The sequence below is a fragment of the Boleophthalmus pectinirostris genome, unplaced genomic scaffold, assembly GCF_026225935.1.
Source record: "Boleophthalmus pectinirostris isolate CB_2022bp ecotype Guang Dong unplaced genomic scaffold, ASM2622593v1 HiC_scaffold_16, whole genome shotgun sequence".
Taxonomy (NCBI): domain Eukaryota; kingdom Metazoa; phylum Chordata; class Actinopteri; order Gobiiformes; family Gobiidae; genus Boleophthalmus; species Boleophthalmus pectinirostris.
In genome coordinates, this window is record NW_026571095.1 from 14247025 (window position 1) to 14270618 (window position 23594).

The 23594-nt window shown below is 40.1% G+C and overlaps 1 protein-coding gene across 2 annotated transcripts in view; it reads left to right on the top strand.

The window, feature by feature from the left end:
* The first annotated feature begins 8141 nt into the window (after window positions 1–8141).
* The window catches only part of LOC110159937 (ephrin type-B receptor 1), a 282975-nt gene continuing 267522 nt past the window's right edge, over window positions 8142–23594 (top strand). For both annotated transcript variants that reach the window (XM_020924537.2, XM_020924544.2), the window contains exon 1: window positions 8142–8365. In XM_020924537.2, coding sequence (XP_020780196.1) covers window positions 8305–8365 — 61 coding nt within the window. In that variant the 5' untranslated portion in view covers window positions 8142–8304. The remainder of the gene's footprint in view (window positions 8366–23594) is intronic.

The following is a 23594-nucleotide window of genomic DNA, read 5'->3' on the forward strand; positions in this document are numbered from 1 at the left end:
GTGCCAAAATAATAATAATAATATAATAATAATAATAATAATTGTTATTATTATAATACTAATTCTTCTGAGCTTTAGGCATGTTTTCTCAAGAAAAAAAACTAAAAGTAGCCAAAATCGTTCTCCCTCTCTCCTTACGCTTATAAACACAGGGTCCGTTTCAAATACTATCTGAATGTCCCACCTACTGTTTGAAAGCTCTGGTGATAGGCTAAAATAATATGTCAATCACTTTCTGGAAGATCCAATGACTGAAGAGATTTCCCGTAAACAAACTGATGACGCGTGCGTAAAGCCAGGAAGTACGTGGGTGCGTTAGCTTCTTCAGCGGCTTGCCCCACCTAAACCCCGGCACCGACAACAGCGGGGAGGGTCTCATTTTGAAGCTAAGAGTGTGAGGAAAACAAGCGTACCCAACAGTGCTAGCAAACCTGCTAGAAACGCAGTGGATTGAGGGAGAGAAGAGAAACTTTTTCATATCATTGTATCCATCGATTCATACGGACGAGGGTTTTTTGGATTATTTCCCCACATGGAATTATTTTATGGAAAAAACAACTTGATATTCTTTTTCTGTGGATGATTACGGACTTATTGAGTACAACTGTTCATGGATTGAACGCGTTTTGGACCGACAGAACCGGCTCAAAGGTAAGAAACGCGTATTTTATTCTTTGATTATGATGTGAATTTTTAAGTTATAGCGTTTTGGGCTCGTTGTATGGCATAAAATGAATGATATGGTTGTTTTATTGAGAAATTAAGCTTTCAAACGATGTATGGCATGCCAGTAGTGAAAACAATAATGAAGGTGAAAATACAGAGTGAAATTTTTTTTTTTTTTGGAAAATCGCCCGCCGGCGGGCTGGTGGATGGTAAGTGGATTTATTGGCTGTTCGTTGTGTTGCTTATGTTTGGTGGTCACGGTCTGACAGTGACACCACACAGGAGTTCAATGGCTTTAAAATCGCACACAAAGACACAAAGTCGGTCCCCGAACTCGGAGAAGAAATCGCAACCAAAATCAGGCAACTTCTTCTGTTTTGACAGTGTGTGGCGGGCTTTATGCTGGACATACATCGTGTGATATTTTCAATTAGTGATGGGCAGATGAAGCTTCATGAAGCATTGAAGCCTTTCATCCAATTGGTTCACTCTGGTGCAAAGCTTCCTGAAGCTTCATTTGCTCTAGTAGGACATTGTCAGGGAATTTACCCTAAGACATCAAAATACATTAAATAAAGACACACCAAAACGAGACAGTTAAAAGTAATCACTTGCGCAAGGGAGAGAGAGCTGTCAGAGCCGTCAATACCACTGGCTGAGCCTACTCTACTCTGCCAGCTCTTCTCCCAACAGCAGTATTTATTGCAGTCATTTCACAGATAACAATACAGTACATTATGTTATATCACACAACGTTTACAATGATCACATGCTAACAATATTTAGGCTAAACCACCCTCCCATTTCACACTTGATTACAGGCTCCAGGTGATAAACAATTTGGTCAGTTTTCTCCCAAAACTTATGCTAACCACATGAGGGGAAAAACCCTTAGCTGTCTTCTCATGGGTGACTCAGTAGATTAGCTTAAAGAGTCAGAAGTTCTTGAACTAGGACATATGACATACATATGGAAAAACCCAAAAAGCAATTGTTGATAACTTTAATCACACACACAAAAGATAAAGGAATTTAATGAACACACAAATGCTTATGCATAATATTTAAAATAACACATAAATTCTTTCACAGACATCTACTGGATGCAAAAAATATCAGTTGACATGAATTTGAAGTGTGTTGCATTTTGCAGAAAGCCTGTGAATAAAACTGTCAGCAAAGTAAAGAAGTATGCAAAACATGTATATTGTAGTGATGTATACTGTGTGTGTGTATATATAAATATATATAAATATAAATACTTTTATATATATATACTGGCAGTATGGAAAATTATTATTTGGAAATTATGAAAAAGCTAATGATCATTTACAGTGAGGTGAGGGTGGTTGGGGTTGGAGTATGGACATTGATTGTGCTTTTGTAACGTTGGGTGATTATGGTTCAGGGGACACATCATTGGTTTTTATTTAAAAACAACAGTTTCTCCACTGTGGCAGGTCTCAGGCGATTTCTTTTTTTTGACAATATTTCTCCTGCTTTCGAAAACACCCGCTCACAGGGCACAGATGAGGCAGGCGTACACAAGAATACCACTGCTAATTTATATAAATGGGGATAGACATATTTCTGTCTCTCCCAGTATTGAAGGGGGTCCTCCAGCCTTCCAATATTTGGCTCCATCATGTACCGTTGGACCTCAATATTTGCATCTGCTATTTATTATTATTATTATTATTAATTTATTTATTTGAGACAGGGACAGCGCACAATTTTCGCATTAACCTTGACAGGAGAGATGCATTGTACATCAGGTTGTAGCATCAGTGCTAATTTCCACCTGTAGTCCCTGGGCAGGTTCATTGATTGATTGTATTTAACTGACCTTGACTATCAGCTGTTCTGGAGACCTGGAGCATGTTTTGGGTTTTAGTGCTGGTGTTAGTTCTGGTTTAGAGGCGCACAGGAGGAAGCGCGGTCTACACAGAGTACGCGAGAAAACACGGTCCACACGCGGCGCGCGGGAGAATGACGGTGGTCCGCGCGTTCTCAGGTCGATGACGATGATGAAGGTGTGTGTTTGTGTGTGTTTGTGTGCGTGCCCCCTCATGTCGCAGGTCACTATAGGATAATAGTGCAGATATCATGAGCTTATGCAGGTTGTTTTCACCAGCGCCAGTAGCTCCGGTTTGACATGTAAGTTGTAGGCGATTTTATATTTGTTTGGTTTTTTTTATATCTCACGTCGGGAGAAGAATTTCCAAGACACGAATGTGTTTTTACCTGTGCACTGCTGCCTCTGTTCTACTGGCTCCTTGACCTCGTCCACTGTGTGACTGATGCTGCCAACATTAACATGACGTTTACATCGCTCTTATTGCCGCGTTCTGTTTGGGTTTCCGGCAATGAGTGGAATTACTGAAATAAAAAAATAAATAAATGGGATGTAGCACAAAATGTGAAAACAGGAAAATACCGCCTTGTAATCCACTTATTTCAGTAAAGTAACTGTAATCCAATTACCACTCATTGAAACAGTAACTGTAACTGAATGCAGTTACTCATAATTTGTACTCTGATTACGTAACGGCGGTACATGTAATCCGTTACTTCCCAACACTGCCCCCATGTATACTACAGTCCCTGACAAAAGTCTTGTCGCTTATCCATTTTGTAGAAACAAAAGCTTATAACCTGACTTTAAATTAATCGATTGGTTTTAGAAATGTCTCATATGAAAACTAAAACCCTCCCAAATCATGCTCAATAAACTAAAATACATTTGCTTCACTGAAGAAAGATTGATCATTTAATGAACACAGAAAGGTCAGATTTTGGCAAGACAAAAGTTTTGTCGCCTACAGAAAATTGAACAAATAATTTACTTCAAATACAAAAATATGTTGCATAACATCAGTGAATTAAGTAGTGGTGCTGTGAGATCCATATTTAATATCTTGTATGACTTCCATGAGCTTGAAGGACGCATCCATGCGGTTCGACAATGATTCATACAATTTGTTGATGAAGTCATCAGGAATAGCAAAGAAAAAGCGTCTTACATGCCTCCCAGAGTTCATCAAGATTCTTTGGTTTTGTCTTCCATGCTTCCTCTTTCATTCTACCCCAGACATGCTCAATGATGTTCATGTCTGGTGACTGGGCTGGCCAGTCCTGGACCACCTTGATCTTCTTCACCTTGAGAAACTTTGATGTAGAGATAGAAGTATGTGATGGAGCACCATCCTGCTGCAAAATTTGACCCCTTTTATGTTTGGGAATGTAAGAGGAGCTAATACTTCTTGATATTTTAGGCTATTGATATTGCCTTCCACCCTGCAAATGTCTCACACACCCCCCATACTGGATGTAACCCCAGACCAGGATTTTTCTGCCACCAAACTTAACTGTTTTCTGGGTGAATCTTGGATCCATATGGGCTCCAGTAGGTCTCCTGCAATATTTGCGGCGGCTGTGATGTAATTCAACTGAGGATTCATCTGAGAAATCCACCTTCTGCCCCTTTTCCAGTGTCCATCCTTTTAGCAGGCTGTGGGCCTCGGCAAATGCCACACGGTTTTTTAATTGCCTTTTGTTTAGTGCTGGTTTCTGTGCAGTGATTTGACCATGGAGGCCATTTCGAGACAGAATTCTACAAACTGTTGTGGTTGACACAGGGACTTGAGGTGACCAGGCCTGGTGGAGTCTGCTGCAGTGGAAAAGGGGCTGGCCTTGGATTTTCGAATCAACAAACGGTCCTCCTGAGCAGTTGTCTTGCGGGGTCTGCTGGACCTGGGCTTGTCAAAAACATCTCCAGTCATTTCAGATCTTTTTCTTATTCTTTGTACTTGACGCTGAGACACATTGAAGGTGTCATTCACCTCAGCAGTGGATCTGGTCTTCAGCCTCTTGATAATTAACGCTTTGGTCTCAGGGTGGATCTTAGGCATGTTGTCAGAGGTCAAGTTGCAGTTGATGTGAAGGTCTGGTGTGCTGGGGTTCTTTTTATACACACCCACTAAGTGACTGATCAGTAACTGATCACAGATGAGGCTGTAATCTAGGATTGGGTGCATCATATGACAAGGCGACTAAACTTTTGTCTTGCCAAAATCTGACCTTTCTGTGTTCATTAAATGATCAATCTTTCTTCAGTGAAGCAAATGTATTTTAGTTTATTGAGCATGATTTGGGAGGGTTTTAGTTTTCATATGAGACATTTCTAAAACCAATCAATTAATTTAAAGTCAGGTTATAAGCTTTTGTTTCTACAAAATGGATAAGCGACAGGACTTTTGTCAGGGACTGTACACAAAGCACGACACACGATTAACACAGCCTGATCCCAAAAACAGCCCCATGAGTGAAAAATTTACTCAAAAAGGGCCAAAAATTGCATAGTGTACACCGGGCTTTGGGCTACTGAAATGTATGTCACTTTAAAGGTGTACAACTACTAACACTACTATATACTACTGGTACTATTAATCGTAGTACCAGAGTGGAGTAAGAGTGAGGCTTTTCCTGTTGTGTTCACCTAGTCCCCTTGGACACTGCTGTGTTGCCTGGGCTGCAGGGCACAGAGGAGGGACGCTTTTGTCCTGGGGTCACATCCTCTCCTCACACTGCCCTTACACAGATCTACTGACCCTGCTTGACCAATCCTCCTGTTTAACTGCACTGAGACCTTTGACAGAGACTCACAGGTGAGTGAGAAGTGTGCTCTCCCTTTCTGCTAAAAGAATATATATAATGTAGGCCTAGTAACTCGCTGCGTATTCCCTTTTAAGAAATATTTTGATCATCTAAATGTACACAAAATTCCCATGTGTAAATAACCTGCAGATTCCTTTTCTCTCTCCGGACCAGAGGTGAAGAGGAGCAGACTGGTAAAAAATAAGTGGAGCTTGTATCACGGGGCGACGGGGCACCAGACTCTGATTTCGTGCCGAGCTGTGTGACACAAACGCAGCACTATTAAAAATGACTAATGCGCTCGTCAGGCTCTCTCCCCTGTTAGACACCTCTGCCTCTGCTCCACACGCCTGGCCCTCATCATCTGCTGGCCCTCACACCATAAACCACACAGCCATTTATCAACACTACGGGGAGATTTGTGCCATTATTACATCATTCATCTTTATCTAATACCAAATGTGGATTTTTTTTTATTATAGAAAGTCACTGTAGCTTGGGTTTAGATTTTTCCATTGTGTTTAGCTTAGCCGGGTGTAGTGTTGGGTGGTTAGTTTGTCAGAGTGAACAGTAATGAAATTTAAACTGAAGCAGCAATAAAATGCAATAACATGGTTTGTACAGCATGTTGTAGGTATTAAAGCAGCCAGCAGTTTGCCATAAGTCTGTGTTTGTGCACTTTGACAAGTCCAAAATGTTATGCTTGTACAAGTTATAATGTTATACTATATCTGTTGTTCTATTACTCAATGGCACAAGTGAAATGTTATTAAATAATTGTGCCGATAGACTGGCTAATACTTTGCTTTACTCAAAAAACTGACAAAACAAAACCAAAAAAAAAAACAAAACTTCATACAGCATTTTTTGTTGTAATGCTTTGTAATATTTTTCAATTATGGGATATTTCAGTAATATGGGATATGTTTTATACATATCCCATATTATTTTTTTCTCTTATGAGGTGGATTACCAAAAAACTCCATCCATCTGCTCCTAGTCCGACCCTTCCACCAAATTTTAGAACCCTTTGTGGCCCACGACTCAAAACGTTTGCCCACCCCTGCTTTAAACCTTGAAAAATATGCTTGTCTCTCAACAGATTTGACCTATAACTTGCATTTACTTGTGTCCATGGACACATTCACTGCCATGGTACGGGGCATAAAGCAAAAATATTGACAGTACACCCCCTCCCTAAGCGACTAGGTCAGGAATCGGAATACACTAGACCGTTTGCAAGAACCCCGGAAGTTGTAGACCGCGCGCTGTCCAATCAGCGCAGAGCTTTGAAGCCATGACATCAAACTCAACTGCCTGTCTGGGTCCCTTTTGTGGTACAGCACAACAGTAAACAAAGCGGTCAAGATGGATGTAGACGAAGCCATACATTCTGTGTTGGCAACAATTCCCGAGATCGAGCATTTAAAGCTGGAACAAAGAGAATGTTTGGTGAGTTTTATCAAGGTGAAAGACGTTATTGCCCTTCTTCCTGAGGGTTTTGAAGAATTACATACGTCACAACCAAATAGCAGAGATTGGTAAAATAAAAAAGTACCCGCCTATTGTTGAGCAAATGAATGCTAATGCTGCAAAGAAAAGTTACAAAGTACACCGTTAATGATTATTCTTAATTTGCCATAACCAATAAGCTATCTCTCTGTTTGTATTCCATAACTTGTGTGGAGTTAGGCTGGTAACAGGTGACGTACATATGAGAATATCTGGGCTAGTAGGCGACCAGGGGACAGCGCTGAAGTATGAGGCCAGACCATGTCCTGGGGTAAAACTAGTCCCGTTCAGACTGAAGATGAACAGCCCTGTACCTCTCTGTGGCTCCAGGGACCTCCAGAGGGGAGCGGATTGGGTCCAGGACAGGTGTATGGTTTTGGGCTACACCAGGCGGAACATGCACACCTCTGCCTGTGCCGGGGACTGGGAAGTGGGGAGCCATCTGTCGCAGTATGGTTCTCACAAAAGAGGTGACAGGGCCAGACACTGCTCCTGGTGTAAGGAACATGGTTCAGATCAGTATGGCTGAGGTGAAGAGTCTGCCAGAAGAATTTTGTTGGCACAGAGAACCAGGCAATAGGTCTGTTGGTTCCAATGGATATATTTTCACTTGTATAAGCCTACTATTCTCCAGATGGGCTATTATTGTATTTGTGGGAACAGTTTTATTCTTCAGCACACATGCTTTTGGAACAGCAGAAAGAGCAAATTATGAGTAGCCATGGTTTCATTTCGGGTGTTGCAGCAAAGGAAATTAACATTTAGACTACTTATTTACTTACTTGTATTGACAAAACAATTTTCTCCATTACTCTTAATAATAATAATAATATTTTTTTTCTGATTTCTAGTGACACAATTTTATTTTCTTGTCATATTCCACAAGTGTGAAAACAAATGCCCATTTGACCAATTCAGGGGCATTGAGGAGATGGCTCTATTATTTTGTTGTTAGTAAATAACTGAAGAAGAGAGATCAATGAAAGACAACCCCCTTAGTAGAAGAAGTCAAAGCACAGGCTGACTGGAGCTGCTGCTGTGACGGCTTTGGTCCATGTGGGGGTGCTATTTCTCTTCTATAGAGCGGGCACTGTCTCAAATAGGTCAAGGAAAAAGTTTGGTGTTTTGACAATGCGAGAGAGAGAAGCAGGGAGGAGCGGAGCGCGGTGTGATTGGCTCGGTGAGTTTGTGCTCCGGGCTCGCTGATTGGCTCCTGCTCTGCAATGGGGGGCTGTGTGTCAGGCCCCCCTCCCTCCTCCACGCGCCCCTCAGCCCCGGTACGGCGCACTCGGCTGTTCCCCTCGCGCACGCTGTCACACATTGTTTACTACGGCTTGAGATGGGACTCACTTCGTCGCGGGGCTAGCCTCTGAGAAACGGACGGATTCTCGTGTTGTTTTACGCGCACCTTGCGTGTTCCTACTTGTTTTTGGGGGGACCGTGCTGTGGAGACTATATCACCCTCCTGCCATGACGGGGGATTTGTGTGCGCTTTTATGCGCGCTGGTCATCACGTCCTCTGCGATGGAAGGTAAACGGCTCATTCTCACTTGTGCTGGCTGCTTATTGGAAATGTTTCTCTCGGGGTGTTTTGGCGCACACGTGGATCACTGTACCACTGTTTTATAACTCTCAATGCTGTCACTGAGCTCTTCTATGCCACAAGCAACTTTGTGTGAATGTTGTGCCTGGAGGCGGCTTTCCTTTCAGGATTAGTTTCAGGTGTAGAATATGTGACTGCTGGACAAACTCTGTTTTCTTAAAACATAATAATATAGGCCTGCTTGGTTTTTATTTTCTCTGGACTACACCTTCCCTTATAATTTCAATAATCTGAATTTCAGAAAAACAAATCAGACTGTTTGAATGCACTGTAGCAGGTCTGGTGTGTGTCTGTCCATCACATTAGTCAGTGTTTATTCTTGATACCTTCTCACTCATAAGACACTGGATCCATCAGTGGCCACACTTTCCTGGTTAAACATGTTTTTCATTTCCGCTGGGGCACCACAGGGACCTGCATTGGCGTGTAGCCTCAGACGTTGGCAGCTGAGAGCAGGAGATCCCAGCAGCATCATGGATGTAAAATGTCATTTTCTATTTTATTGTAGTGTTATAGCTCTGGCTGGCCAATAAAACCTTCATAGGATTACACACGGCTCAATCTGGACTCACGGGCCCTTATTACAGCATAAATTAGAAGCTCAAATAAAGTTCTTATTGCTTTCCTCTGTAATCTTACACACATTTCTGTCTCCCCTGGTGCTCTGTATTTCAGCAGTGGTTTTTTGTTTGTTCTCATCAGGTTTCAACAGGATATCAAAGTCAGGTCCAGATTGCTATGTCTGTGTGGATGGATATTTGAGGCTCTGGTGTTTACATAGTGGGCAATGACATTCGCAGAGAAGCTGGGACGACTGGGACTAGATTGTGCCAAAGATGTGAAACAGAAATCTGACCTATAGGTTATGAGAATACAATATATTTTCATGTTTGGATTTGTTGTGGAAAGGTGGTCTTTTTGTTTATTTTTGTCTGTTAAGTCTGTTGTTCTTCTCCAGAGAGGGAGACTGTGAGTTTATGCGTCTGTGATCTTATTCAGCTGTTTGAGTATACAGCATTTAGTGTTGGTTTCTGTGATGAAAATCTAAAATTCACTTTAAGCGTCCTGTTTTTGCGAAACTTAAAAACTTTTCTCTGAAGTCTCTGTCGCCACAGTGGTTGTGTGTAATTCTCATTTTGGAACAGCCCCTTATATTTTATTTTACATGTCTACTTTCATTGTGTACTGTTTTTTATATACTATAACTTTATACTATGTGTGCTTAGATCATCTCGACACCTTCACTCATATGTTCCATGACAGATTGGCTGTTATGTTCTCAAATCCATACAGTGGCAGCCCACACTTCATTGCAGAGCTGATGACCTGTACAGTGACATGCTATGAGGTGTTTTGTGCTACGGCGTCAGGATGCTGAGCTAACAGACCATTTCGGTGAGAGCTGGCGTTGTCCTCGAACTTATTTGCTTACTGTATAAACATGTTGCAGCGGGAAACACCCAAACACCCTTGCACAGAGATGCTATCGAAAACATCCTATATGCACAGTATAGGATTGTAAATAGAGATTTGCATATCATTACGGGAACAGCTATACACTCATTTGTTTTTAACTTTGATATTTTTCTAGCGCAGTTATAGCCATGCAAATCTTCCTATCTTTGCTGTGTATGTGTCTGCATTTAAGCTAACAGCAGTAGTGATTTTGACTTTGCACAGAGTCATTGCTGATTTCTGTTTGCCCTTAAACCAATTAGGCTCCGATAAGCCTGCTCATTTAACAGAACTGGGGTAGTGGAGTCGGCGGCGCTGCTGTGGTGGCGGAGAGGGAGGGAGGAGTGACAGCGAGATAAAATAAGCAGCAAAGACAGGATGGAGGTCAGGGAGATACGATACTTTCTCTATGTGTTTTACAAATGAGGAGGCTGTAATTGAACAAGGCTGTGGGAATGGCTGGTTTGGTTCGACTGTCATGCTACAGTAAAAGTGATAATGCTAATATGATCCATTAGTAAACAACAGGCTTGACGTGAAAATGTGCTTTAATGCCGCTATAAGACAGTATAAGAGAATGGTGTCTTACTGTAGTTCTACTGAAGTACAATTTTTGGTTGAATATCCAGGTAGTATCCGTATACTTTGGCTAAATGTTCTCATCAATTTATACTTTACAACAACAACAACAATCAACAGAAGGCACTACTCTATGTGAATCGGTATTACTCAAAGTAGACTTTAATTTGAGTTTTTTACCGCAATCTGATCTGTTTTTTTTCCAATTAGTCGCTCTCATTTTTTTTGGAAATAAAAAATGTCACCATAGTAACTCCTGAACATTCTGACATAGACATACATGAAGACCACACCCAGCTTGAAGTATCAATACCAATTAACCAATATCAGAGTGGAGAAAAAACACATATAACTTTTCATTCAACATTTATTACTCTTCTTTTCTATTACTCTTAACCTTATGCGATATATCCTGGAACCATGACTTAATTCAATATTTTTGTCCCAATTCCAGTATCAGTTTAGGGTTATTTAAGGTTCAAATTGTCATTATGTCATCAGGAAGTAGCACATGAAGTATCCACTCTTGTAGTCTCTCTCTATCCAGGGTCCAGGACAGTTAGTGACAGTATAAAAAGCATTATGGAAATGGCTGTTTTGGTTCTGCCTGAGTCATAGCGAAACCTCAGAGGTAACAGATGCATCATAAAAACTACTGCACCGACTTAAGTACATCTAAATAGCATTGGTCTCAAGGGCTGAGTGGTTTGATACAGCCTGGCCTGGAATAAACAAATAAAATCATAAGTGATCATAGATATGGGGGTCAGAAACGCACCGCTCGTATATATTAATCAGGGCTGTGGTATTGATTAGAGGGCAGAGTGGAGAGCCTCTTTAAGTAAGTGTCCTTGAGCAAGACACGCCCAGAGCAGGAGGCATTTGCATCTCGCGTTACAGGCTTCGGGTCATAGCTAGGCCTATAAGTATAATTACTATATCGACTTGTTGTTTAATATATAAAAAAATTGAACAGTATATTTCTGGGATCAATATTTGTCCTCTATGCATTTTCTTTGCAATAATGGGGAGATTTTAGTTATTTTAGTTGTAATATTGAGGTACTTTTATGCCTCATTATTGGTTAATTCTGTTATTTATTTGTTGCATCTAATACCTTTAATGATACTTAGGGATAGGGATTATCTTATATTATTGTTATTGCCTCAGTAGCACAAAGTACTTTCAGGATGATCATTTTTTAAAGTATATCTCTGTAGCAAAATATTGTGCGTCAAAATTTGTTATCGTGACAAGACTAGTTATACGTTTTTTACTCTTAATTTTTACCATTGCTGCAACCTGTTTTATGTTTTGCTTTTTGTAAACGAGAAAGTGTTTTTTTTATCCTAAATTGTCCGTCTTCTCCGGTTATTCCACTCTGTGCTGTTGTGGCATAGCGTGTAATCATTGTGTGCGCATCTATGGAGACAATTTATCCACTTACCATTAGATCTTAACCCCAGACAGGAGACAGGTCAAGTCAGGGCCATAACCTTAGTCCTGGTGATAAATGAAAAACTAATTGAAACCAGCCTCTGCGCACGGTCCCCATAATGTCTGCTCATTCACCACCACGAAGGATGTTTTGATCATTCTCCACAGCGGTTTAGTAGTTTAGTTCTGTTTGTTGTGTCCTTTGGCAAGACTCTTTGAAACTTAGACACACATAAGCCATCACTGGTGATAGCTTATTTGCAACTTTTGTACCTGATGTTTTGTGTAATAAACATGAAAACTAGAACCAGATCATTTTGAAGAGTTTGCAGTGGTTCAGAGTTAGTCCTCGCTTTTCTAAGGCATTTCTAGAATCATAATTATTCACAGCGCTTTGCACAATGTTCAGATGAAAAAGTGGACAGTTTGCGGACAATAAAACGCTTTATAATTGGTTGAAACAGAAACACTGAAAATATCTCTACTGGGGCAAAATAAATTTAACTTTATGACACGAAAAACATATACAGCACCATTTTCAACATTATGCATTGCTGTTTTCATTGCACTAAAATATACTGCACTCTTTATAATTGAAACCCCAGCCCGTGTCCCAGCCTAAACATCGCTCACTTTTAAGCTTCATATTAACCGCTTTGAGAGAGAAAGCTCTAGTTGTGCATTTAATGAGTCATTAGGCTGGTTGGCAGTAAACAGCAACTTGTGACTTGAACGTGTCTCCTGCAGGGAAGTCATTTGTCTGAGTCCTCATCCAAAACCAAACCCCCTTAAAACCAGGATTCATCTAGAATAACAGTAGACGAAGTTAATGCACGTCTGTTGAACATCTTGAAAACTGCAACCATTTATTCTGAGTTTTCAAATGTATGTGTACATAAGATGTTCAGAGGTACTGGTGTGTTTTACGCTTTTGTGTACATAAAGTTAATTGAAGAAAATGGCTTCTTATTGGCTTATTAGTGGCCAGTCAGCTTTAGCAGAAGTCCGACCACTTAAGTGAAATCAATCTTGTACAGTTTTCCAGACTAATGTATTTGCGTATTGACATAAGGAACAATCTTTACGCTTCTAAGGTCTTAAGATTCAAATGCGTTTCAGTGTCTTTCCACAATTCCAAAAGAAAATAAAGTTCTAACAATATCAGCTTCTATAGTGCAGTCCCGGGAGTTAAGGTAGCATGATGGAAAAGCCATAAAGACTAAGAGAAGTTTGTATGCTTCAGTGTATTTTGGCCACCGGCTCTACTGCTGACCTGGGACCACCTTAAGTAGATTTCAATTTTCCACTTGTTTTATACTGCTCTGTGTGGTACATTTGGGTGCGTGTTCTGTTGGCAGAGGGAGCACCGAGGCCCGTTATGGCTTGCAGGGGCCGCAGACATGGCCTCATCCCATAATGGAGGCTTTCTGGTGCCCACAGAGGAAAGACTATTCGGTGTTAAAGTGAGCTTATGTGAGCTAGTCATCTATGACGACCCCCAGAGCTGAGCCTGGCCTGCAGACAGTGAACCGGCCGGGCAGCTGTAAATGTGGAACACTGCATGGTTATACAAGAGATTGTCATGGGACTGGATGTTTAGTCACCAGTTCTCACCAGTGCAGTGGTTTTAGGCAGAACATTGTGCATAGAAAGTGCTCTAATAAATATGGAAATGATTTCTTGTTTTATGGATGAAACGCTATAAAACACAGATAAAAGACCAGGGATAAAATTAAACGCACTGTATCTGATTTTTACTGTCTTAAAAGCGTGAATAACAGTTTGCAATGGTCCAAAGTTATTCCTCAAACATTTTAAGACATTCCTAATGGTAAGAACATTTAACATTGTGAGATAGGGTTAGTGTCTTGACAAGTTTTGATCTAATTCCTTGCATATTTTTGCATATATATTCTTTCCTCATCACTCTTTCCACCATGTGATATCATGTGGTAATACAGGAAGTGCTCCACTGTGTTTTTATACTCCATACACCTTCATTAGAATCATTTGGATAATTTCAGCCCTTGAATTGCCAATGTCTGCTAGACCTGGGTATCATTAAGAAGTTGCTGATACGATACATATCTCGATACATATCTCGATACACAGGCCACGATACGATACATATCTTGATACATAGGTCACGATACGATACATATCACGATACATAGGCCACGATACGACACATATCATGATACACAGGCCACAATACGATACATATCTCTCGATGCAGTGCACTTTTGATTTGATACGAGATATTTCAAATCGATTCGATACGTTTCAATAAATAATAAATACTAAATCATGGCTGTGATACTGAAAGTCCTTGCTAAACTACCTCTTGTGCAAAGTTTATTTGAATCGCAAATATTTTACTCATAAAAACAGGGAAAAAGTCAAATGTGTCACATAAACAAGTTTCCTTCCCCTAAACAAGCAACAAAACTGTAACGCTCTAACAAAATATTTTAGTAAAATAGACCAAATCGATACATTGATACAGCAGCCCACGATACTGATACTCGATCATCACATTAAACAATACGATATATCGATATTTCAATATTTTTGCACACCCCTAATGTCTGCTGACCTAAAGGTAAAAGGTAACTGTTAACTTGAAACCAAACACAAGTCCAGATATGTTTTTGAGGAGGTTACACCATAATAACATGACTTAAAGCTCAAAAGACTCAGTTTAGTATAATACAGCACCTTTGACACTAGAAATTTGATTCTATCCAGTCTTAATAGAACTTAAACTATGGTTTTTGCCTCTTGCCTGTCCTCCATCTTCTATTAATTGAATTCTGTGGTTCTTCAAGGCTGCCTGTCTTCTAATGTAAACCTATGGGGACCCAGACTGACACACGCGTACATGCTCACGGTCCCTCCTTCGCTCACCTCGCCCCAGAGACTCTGAGCCTGAGGCGGGACAGATGGTGGGTGCAGGTGGGGGGCTGCTCCGCTCCTGTGCGTTTCTGTGCATCTCAGTGTGAGGGTGAGTAAGAACAAGAAAGAACACACACAAGAGCAGCAAGCATTTCTCATGTTTATTTTAGTTGGGTTATTATTTGGTTTTGTAGGATCGCCGCTTAATTATACAATGTTTATACAGTTGTCATAAAAGAAAGACGTGACCTTAAAGACGCCATGTTACGCTGTTTTCTGATCTGTGTTATAGTGTTGCGTGTAGTGTTTCAGCGTCACAAACACACCTGGAGCTGTGTTTTGTTACATTCACACATAATTTTATACACAAACTGCATATTTAGGCTGAGTTCTTCTCTCAAGCAGAAAACACTCCACTTGTGCTGTCATGTAGTAATACAGGAAGTGCTCCATCATGTTTTTAAACTCCATACATTCTCACTAGAATCATTTAGATGATTTTGGTCCTGGAACTGCCTAACTACTGGTAAAACTACCACTACATGACATCACAACGTGGACCAGAGCATTTTGAGGTCTGGAGATGTAGACAGACTAATGAGGCAGGATTAGTCAAACATGTGAATGAAACAGAACACAACTCCAGGTATGTTTTTGAGGGGCTAACAAAATTATCACATGGCTTAAATCACACAAAAGTAATTTTGCATAATATAGGACCTTTAAAGTATTTTTATATGTATTTTGACTAGGTAAATTTAACGAAGTGCATGTTCTTGCCTGTGAAAGGACATTTTTATATGTGTAATCTAAACTCCTAACAGAAGGGGAGTTTGCTTCTCTAAACTTGGCTTTGTAATATAAACCTAATCAGTAATTTTTCCACATAAGGAATAAGAAAATAAGGATTTCCTCCAAAATACATTGTACCTAATTATAATTCCTTCATTACAGTACAACAATATTATCTGAGTTGTAACAGATTATACCAATTACAAGTCTGATCATCCACCATCTGTCATATCTTTTTCTAGTCAGCCCTCATGACTTTGCCCTCATCCTAACCATGTAGTGTTTCCATGTGCGTTCACACATAACAGTGCGGAGGATTTGCAGAGGAGATGCTATCAGTGGTGTTGTACTGTGTTGGTGCACGGCCCCTATCGGAGCAGGTGGCTGCACGTAGGATAAAGCCCACTCTTATCAGGCTCATCTCGGGAAAGGTACATGGGCCAGCTTCAGCTACATGGGAAGAACAGCACAGGAGAGAGCAGGGAGCAGGGATATTTAAGGGCAGCACAATATATTACTTAGTGTTTGGTTTGATTTAGCCCTGGTTTAGATGGGGTCTTGTTTTTCTCTGACCAGTAGACCATAAGTTTACTCTGGTTATCACTTGGATCAGCTCTGGTTTACTATAGGTTTATTGCAGGTTCATAAGGCCTGTCACGATATTTTTTATTTACTGTATCACTAAAATAGAAATTATTAAATAGAACTTATTTGTTCATTGCCAGGCTGGTTCCACCTAGTGCCTTTGTTCAATTTCATGTCTCTCCATCGACTAGATCAGGAATCGGAATATACTAGACGTTTCGCAAAAACCTTGGAAGTGCGAGTTCGGGCACCAGCCAATCAGTGAAGAGCCATGCATTCTGTGTTGGCAATGATTCCTGAGATCGAGGATTTAAAGCCGGAACAAAGAGAATATTTGGTGAATTTTATCAAGGGGAAAGACGTTATTGCCCTTCTTCCTACGGGATTTGGGAAAAGCTTAATATACCAGTTAGCCCTGTTAGCAGCGCATTACAAATGTCACGACTAAATAGCAGCGATTGGTTAAATTAAAAAAAGTACCTGCCTACTGTCAAGTGAACGAATACCAATGCTGCGAGGTCAGATGGTTTCCACTACATGAAACCGGCGGTTTCAGGCTAATTTATTCTACTCTCTGCAGCTCAAAGCTTACATTATGACACAAAAATGGCAAAAATCTTCCAACTATTAAAAAAATACCCACAATAAATATTGAACCCGAAAATATATTGTCCCAGCTTTCATATATTGAACAATAAGTCGATATAGTAATTATAGTGACAGGCCTGTGAGCACCACTGTTAAAAACTACAAGAAGGCCCTTTTCTCAGGCTTATTGCTTTTGCAGACAGAAAAACTCTCTCTTTCTGCTCCTTCCAGCCGACTTGCTCCCTGTCGGCCGGGATAGCCCTTCAGACACACCTAGTGGAAAACGCCAGTGCTTGTAATTGATTGGGCGCAGTGACCCGGGCTTCCGTACCACTGGAGGACGGTGGTGTGAAAAATGTGCTTTTTCTCCTCCGTGTTTGGGCCCCTGGTTCCATTATCACCTGTCCGCGGGATTGGGCGACAGTTGTTCAGTCAGCAGGAAATGGGACACGCTTTGATATTACTACAGGCTCTGACAGAAAGCATTGATTATTGAGGCTCATTTGTCTTTTAGCGTTCAGACCCGAGAACCATTACACCAGCCCATGACCAGCCCCCCTCTTCTTAAGTGCGGATGCATCAAGCCTGATTTGTCCCATGTTTACTATTTAGAGCAGTTGTGTATGTCCGTCTTGCTTGTCAATAATAATTTTAGTTTTAGCTGAGATTGTATTTCAGTATTTGACTTAAAGGTTTACTGTGCAAATTTTCTATTGGTCCATCTTTAAGCTGTTTAATTACCTGTGTTTTTATTGCTAACAAACGTGAAAAACATGCATTCTTACTGTGGCCACCAGCTTGTTTTCATGGAAATGGGTATGTTTAATGCCATACTGTGGAACAGACAATGTAGAAACATCTCCATGGACACAAACAAGTGGAGAACACTCATAGTAGGGACATAGTTGGGATGTAATAACTGAAATATTGTAATATTGTATCATCAAGAGTCTCACAATAATACCGTGGGCTGTCGCAATATATCAGATTACAAAATCCTTTGCTTAAATGCGCTGTTTTATTGTACCAATAGCTAATAAATATAGAAAACTACATACCCCATGATTCATTTCAGTGCAGACAACATGAAGAAATATGTTTTTTTCTTGAATTCTTGGGATTATGACAGTAATAATTCACATCAAAATTTCAATGTCAGAGTATTTTAAAAGCAAAAAACTGTCTTATTTACAATTATATCAGCCTCTCCAAAATATCGCAATAAATATCGTACCATGAGATGCATATCGTGATAATATCGTACCGAGAGATTTGGATATTGTTACATCCCTATTACATAGTGTGCCTGCATTTTTCTCCGTATAAAAAAGTCCTGGGTTTTGAGCAAAATGCTTTTGTCATGTATAGTTCAACTTTTAAACTTTTAAAATACTTTTCTAAAACACTTCAGACTTCTGAATTTTTGACCTGCCTGGGAACTTTTCATCCATTTTTTTCTTGTGCCCTCCTTAACCCACAGTGTTCTTGCATTTTAGTTAAAAACAGATGCATTTATGAAGCATTATGGGGCTTTGTGGAGGGAAAACATGAAACGTGAGCCTGTCTCTGATGAATCCAGCACAAGCAGAGAAGCGGCTCTTGAGATGTTGGACTGCTGGAACAAAGAGACTCATTTATGATTGTTCTAATGAGATCTGTCTGCGAGCTGACACAGGGTGATTTCATTCAACCTAAAGCCCACCAGCTTAGCCTATAGGCCTGCACAGGGCAAAGGTCACGGCAAGTTACTAGAACCAGACATCCACTGGCTACAAGTTTGTCTTCTGTTTTTTCTGTCCATATTTCAACATGTTAGATGAGATACGCTTTTCAAGACATTTTTTTTTTTAGTCCTTTACCTTTATTAGCTGAAATTGTATTTTCAGTTAGCTCAAAAGCTTCAAATCAAATCATCAAATGCAGTTCTTTATTTATCAAATCGATTGTAATATCTTATGTCATGTCAATCACTATTTCATCTTTGCACTGTTTCTCCTTATACACTGTTATAACCCTAACCCTAACCCCAGATATATTTACTATATTTTTATATTTAAATCTTTTCTTGTACATGTACAATAATTCTGCTTTATTTGACCACATTATCTTGCTACTTTTTTGAATTCACTATTACCATATATTGTTGCTCTTTGTTATTATATTATGTTTTGATACAGGAGCTACTGTGTCCAAATAATTTCCCTTGTGGATCAGTAAAGTTTGTCTAAGTGTAAAATATCTGTACTAAGAGCGTCTATATACTGTATTTGTGCATGTTGCTGGGTTATTTAGTCCCAAATCTTATATACATACTATATGGGAAGTTGCCTTCAGGCCTGTGTGAAGCTAAAAATAACTTTGAGATAATTTTGCATTTTAAGTGTAAATGGGCTGCCCAGAGGAGGCTGACTGGTGCTTGGAGGAATTAAAGGCACTGAGTTAATAGGTCTGAAATTGCGGACTCTGGAGTTCAAAACTGCCTCTGTTCTGGTTAAATAAAAGTCCACTCCTCCACAGGCTGTTTCTCATTGGGCCTGACTCACACACACATACACACACATACACACACATAAGCACATACATACACTGCACTAGCACAAATGTGAACGTGCTAAACGCTCACACGCACACACCTAGCTTTGATGTGTGGAAAGGAAATGAGGTGGAGTGCTTAGGGCTTCAGCCTGGAGCTCAAGCAATTATTAATGAGAAAGCGCCATTGCTGCTTTCCACTTTAGGACATAGGGACATGCAGGATCACCTATATAACATTACTACCACCATGCTTTAAGAGACATTACTTTCAGTTCATGGAGACTGATCTTATACTTAACCATAAATACTACTTGCTCAGGCTAAACCCAAACGTTAACCTAAATCAGCCAATAAGGTGTGATAGCAAGGAAATTGTGTCATCTGGTAATTTGCCCACACTTCACTCCATTTCATGCTTACATCTTTTCTATTTAGTAAAGCCTGAATGAATATGAATAATGGACTTCATCATCAGTTTCTTCACATGTACTTATACTTATCGAAACAAGGAATCGAAATTGGACCTGTCACGCCGTCTGTACATTACAAACACGTAACACAATATGACGTGGAGAGACTGGACACGGACCGAACCAAAAGACACTACAGTTTAAAGGTTGTATAGAGGATTTACCAAGGAAAAAGAAATACAGCGACTGTTTATCCTTTTTCAAATGTTGTGCATGCATCACACCAGCCCCCTCCTCCACAACTCACTAAGTAGAAACGCCTACTCCCTCCTTCTCCTTACGCTAGAAATCATGCTTATTTGCAGCCGGTGTGCGTTCAGAATTCCTGTTGAAGTGACCCGTCCAGAAAGAATTTCGCAGCCAACGCATCAGTCTTTAGACCCTTAGCCTGCTTCAGCGCACACCATCGCTGGAACAAATCTCTAAGAATCAACTTAGTTTGGGTTTGTTCCTTTTCGCTTTCGCTTCTTCTTTCAGTGACCTCAAAAACGGACTTTCTTTTGCGGCTGACTGGTAGTGGATTCTTGTCGGCCATTGCAACAAACTTTGTGCCAACTGCGAAGAAGCTACAGTTGGAAAAAGCCGCTAAGAACCGCTGCGTTGGTTGAGTAAATGGCGTCTTGCGTACGCGTGAATGCGTGAGAGGCTTATGTAAACCACGTAATACCAGCGCTCAGGCAAATCAGTTACGCTAGAAATGTAGGGAGTTTGACTGTCAACCTAACAACCAGTAGATAACGAGGTATTGGCGAATTTTTTGCTGGCCCCACCACGCCCACAGTTGATGGATTTTCATTCTTTGCTTTTTTTTTTTTTTTTTTTTGGTCATCATAATTACAAGGCTGCTGCATCACAATAATGCTAGTTTGAACTTCCATGGACAACTTAAAACAAACAAAAAAATCCTCCTTACAACCTTTAACAAGAGGATCGGGAGAGGAGAGTAAAAAAAGAGAACCGCCCCAGACCATGCTCCTTAACTGGGACATAGTATGGTATGAGTTACTCAAAAAAACGCCACGTCTGTGACATCAGCACATAGTTAAAACGGTACAAATATTTCACAGGACTAGCAACAGGGTAGGTCAGGGGTGTGAAGTTAACCCAACGTATGAAGGCGGCCATTCGGATTCTGCAGCCATTGAGCTCTGGATACAAGAGACTCGCCCACCAGGCTGGAGGTGCACAGCTATGAGGGGTAAAGGAGAAAATATGTGAAATCAAAAGTTACCTAATGAAGGACCTAGTTATTAGTTTTACTTTCCTGTCCTATCTGCCCTGTTGGGGACTCTTAACCATTCTCGTATTTGGTTTAGATTTTCACTGTTATGACAACGGTCCCAATCCTTCATCTCTCTAAACCACAGACTGTATATAAATGGCGCTTCCGGGTCCATTGATTTTGGCTCCAGTTGACTTCATATTGAAAGATTGTCACCCCTCTCTCTGTAACTGCTGCAGTGAGCCTTGTCATTTTGGTCTTAAAATGTTCGTAATAACCCGCTCTACATGCTCCTGGTGTTTTTTATTTCGCAATTTTGTGCATATCCTCCAAATTTGTTCCTATACCCTCTAGCCCCTGTGAGCGTCACATGTCACTCTCCCTCGGTCCACTTTTTTATACAGTATATACTCCAAGCCCATAGGTTCATTTACCTGGCTGCTGCTCCTCTCATCACCAAACCAAAAACTATTATCGAGCCAACGTTTTCTCTACAAGATGGATCTGAACCGAAAACTGGAAACTATTGGTGCCATGACGTCTAGCATGAAACACTGTGTGAGAAATAAAGTGAGCTCAGTGCAGAGTGGAATAGCACGGGCACTGACTGGCTGATAAGTATCTGTGGTGGGAGGACGGTTTTAACCCTGTGTAACACTCAATCTTTCAGCCAGGCAAATTTCTGTCTGGCCAGCTCTGCCCACTACAGCAGGGTAAGGAGAGCGCTTTTTGGACGTAATTAACTATTGATTAGAAGTACAGAGGGTAATGAGAAATGAGTGGACAGCATTGGGAGCTCGCGAGTCGCCGAGCTGTCTGGAGTCCAGCTAAACTGACATAGTATAACAAGCTCCAAAATGCCTTTAAAAGTGTGATTCAAGTAGTTTCTTTATGACAGGTTACATATTTACATCTATTTGCATGTGACCTTAAATGAAGAATGCCATATTATTTCATCATGACTGCTTAATTTCAGTGAATAAAGTATGTGATTATTGTGTTTTGGGATTCATAAATTATAAAGTTGTTTTGTAGAATCTTTTAGGTCAGGAATAATTTAACAGGCTTGTTTATTAAGACATAAACTGCACTGCACATTAAGAGATCATTAAAACATTTGATTTCTTATGCCCAGTTTTTCTACAGAGGTGTAGTTAAGGTGTAGGCGGTTTAAAATAAAGTTCCTTAATCTTAAAAAATAAAAAAAATATGACTGGGTTTCCTACTGTGGTCCAAAGCAAGAAAAGTATCTGACGAAGGCTTTTTTTTTTTTTTTTGCTGAAACGTTATTTAAAAATAGAAAAGCTTTTGGACATCGGCCATCTGAGTGTGCTATGCATTTTTTCGCTTTTGTCTTGCTACTCCTCACATTTACACCTCTACAAGAATTTTGGTGTGCGTTTTCTGTTTCTTTTAGACTCCTATTGGCCTCAGTTAAATCGATTTTTGAGGTGGAGATACTGAGATGTCTTTTAGTATTTTTCTTATGGTCTTTGCTCAGAATTAGAGCTCACTGCGTTTTAATTTTTGATACTAGTCGATTTTTGATGCCATTCTTGTTTACTACTAGATTTTTGCAATTTCTGATGCTCTGCTTTGGATGCGGTTTGAATTCATCCCATGTTTTCATATACAGTATGTTGATAAAAACTTACTCGGGAGCATACCTATGTTCCGTCAGCTTTATGTTCCCTCATTTGTACTTTTTTTTTTTTTTTTTTCAAAAATTAGGCCTAGATTTTATCCCCATTTCTCATAATTTGTCAGTTACACCCAAACTATTATCCAGCAGCAGTTGTCTACAGATGTAATGTAGAGGTCATGGTGCAAAGGACCTTAGGTTGAAATGACTCTGAATCATCCCTTTAAATGTGGTATAAAAATAAAAATGACTTATTAGAGTTTCATTTTGAAATGAGAAATGAGGGAACATAGAGCTGTGGGAACATAGGGCTGACCCCAAGTACTCTGTGTGACTTAATAAAGAGGGGGTACTATGCAAAAAATAGAATAAAAATTGAGCTTTCTACCATGCTATAATGTTGTTCCCTGATCAAAGCATGTCTGAAAATGTTTTAGATGTCATCCATGCGTGTTTAGTTAAGTAATTTAGCAATCTCTTTCTTTTCCCCCATGTATTTAAGCTTTTGTCTTGCCCTAGTACAGATATTTTGCAGCTCTTGAGGTCAAAATATGTAATCCGCTTTTTGTCTATATCTAATTAGAAAGTGCTCAAACTGCTTAAAATTAATTTGTTCTATATTTCTCTTTTTTTAAACACTTCATGTAAGAATGGCTGAATCACAATAAATGTACATAAAATCATTTCTTCCATTACTGACCTCTACCTGTAGAAGTTTGTGTGGCCCTCTCTGACAATTGCAGACTTTTTTTATAGACTTACTCTTCCTTGGCCCACTGGTGACCCCTGTACCAAAATATATGCATTACTTTTTAAGATCTTGCACATAGATTGTTTTATTGTCTGTGTATATACCTTTTGATTAATCTTCTCAGCAGTCTGAGTCCCGTCTGACCCGCTGACCTCTCCTCCCCTCCATGAATAGTTATAGCGGCCTATTTCCTGTAGCCATTTTAA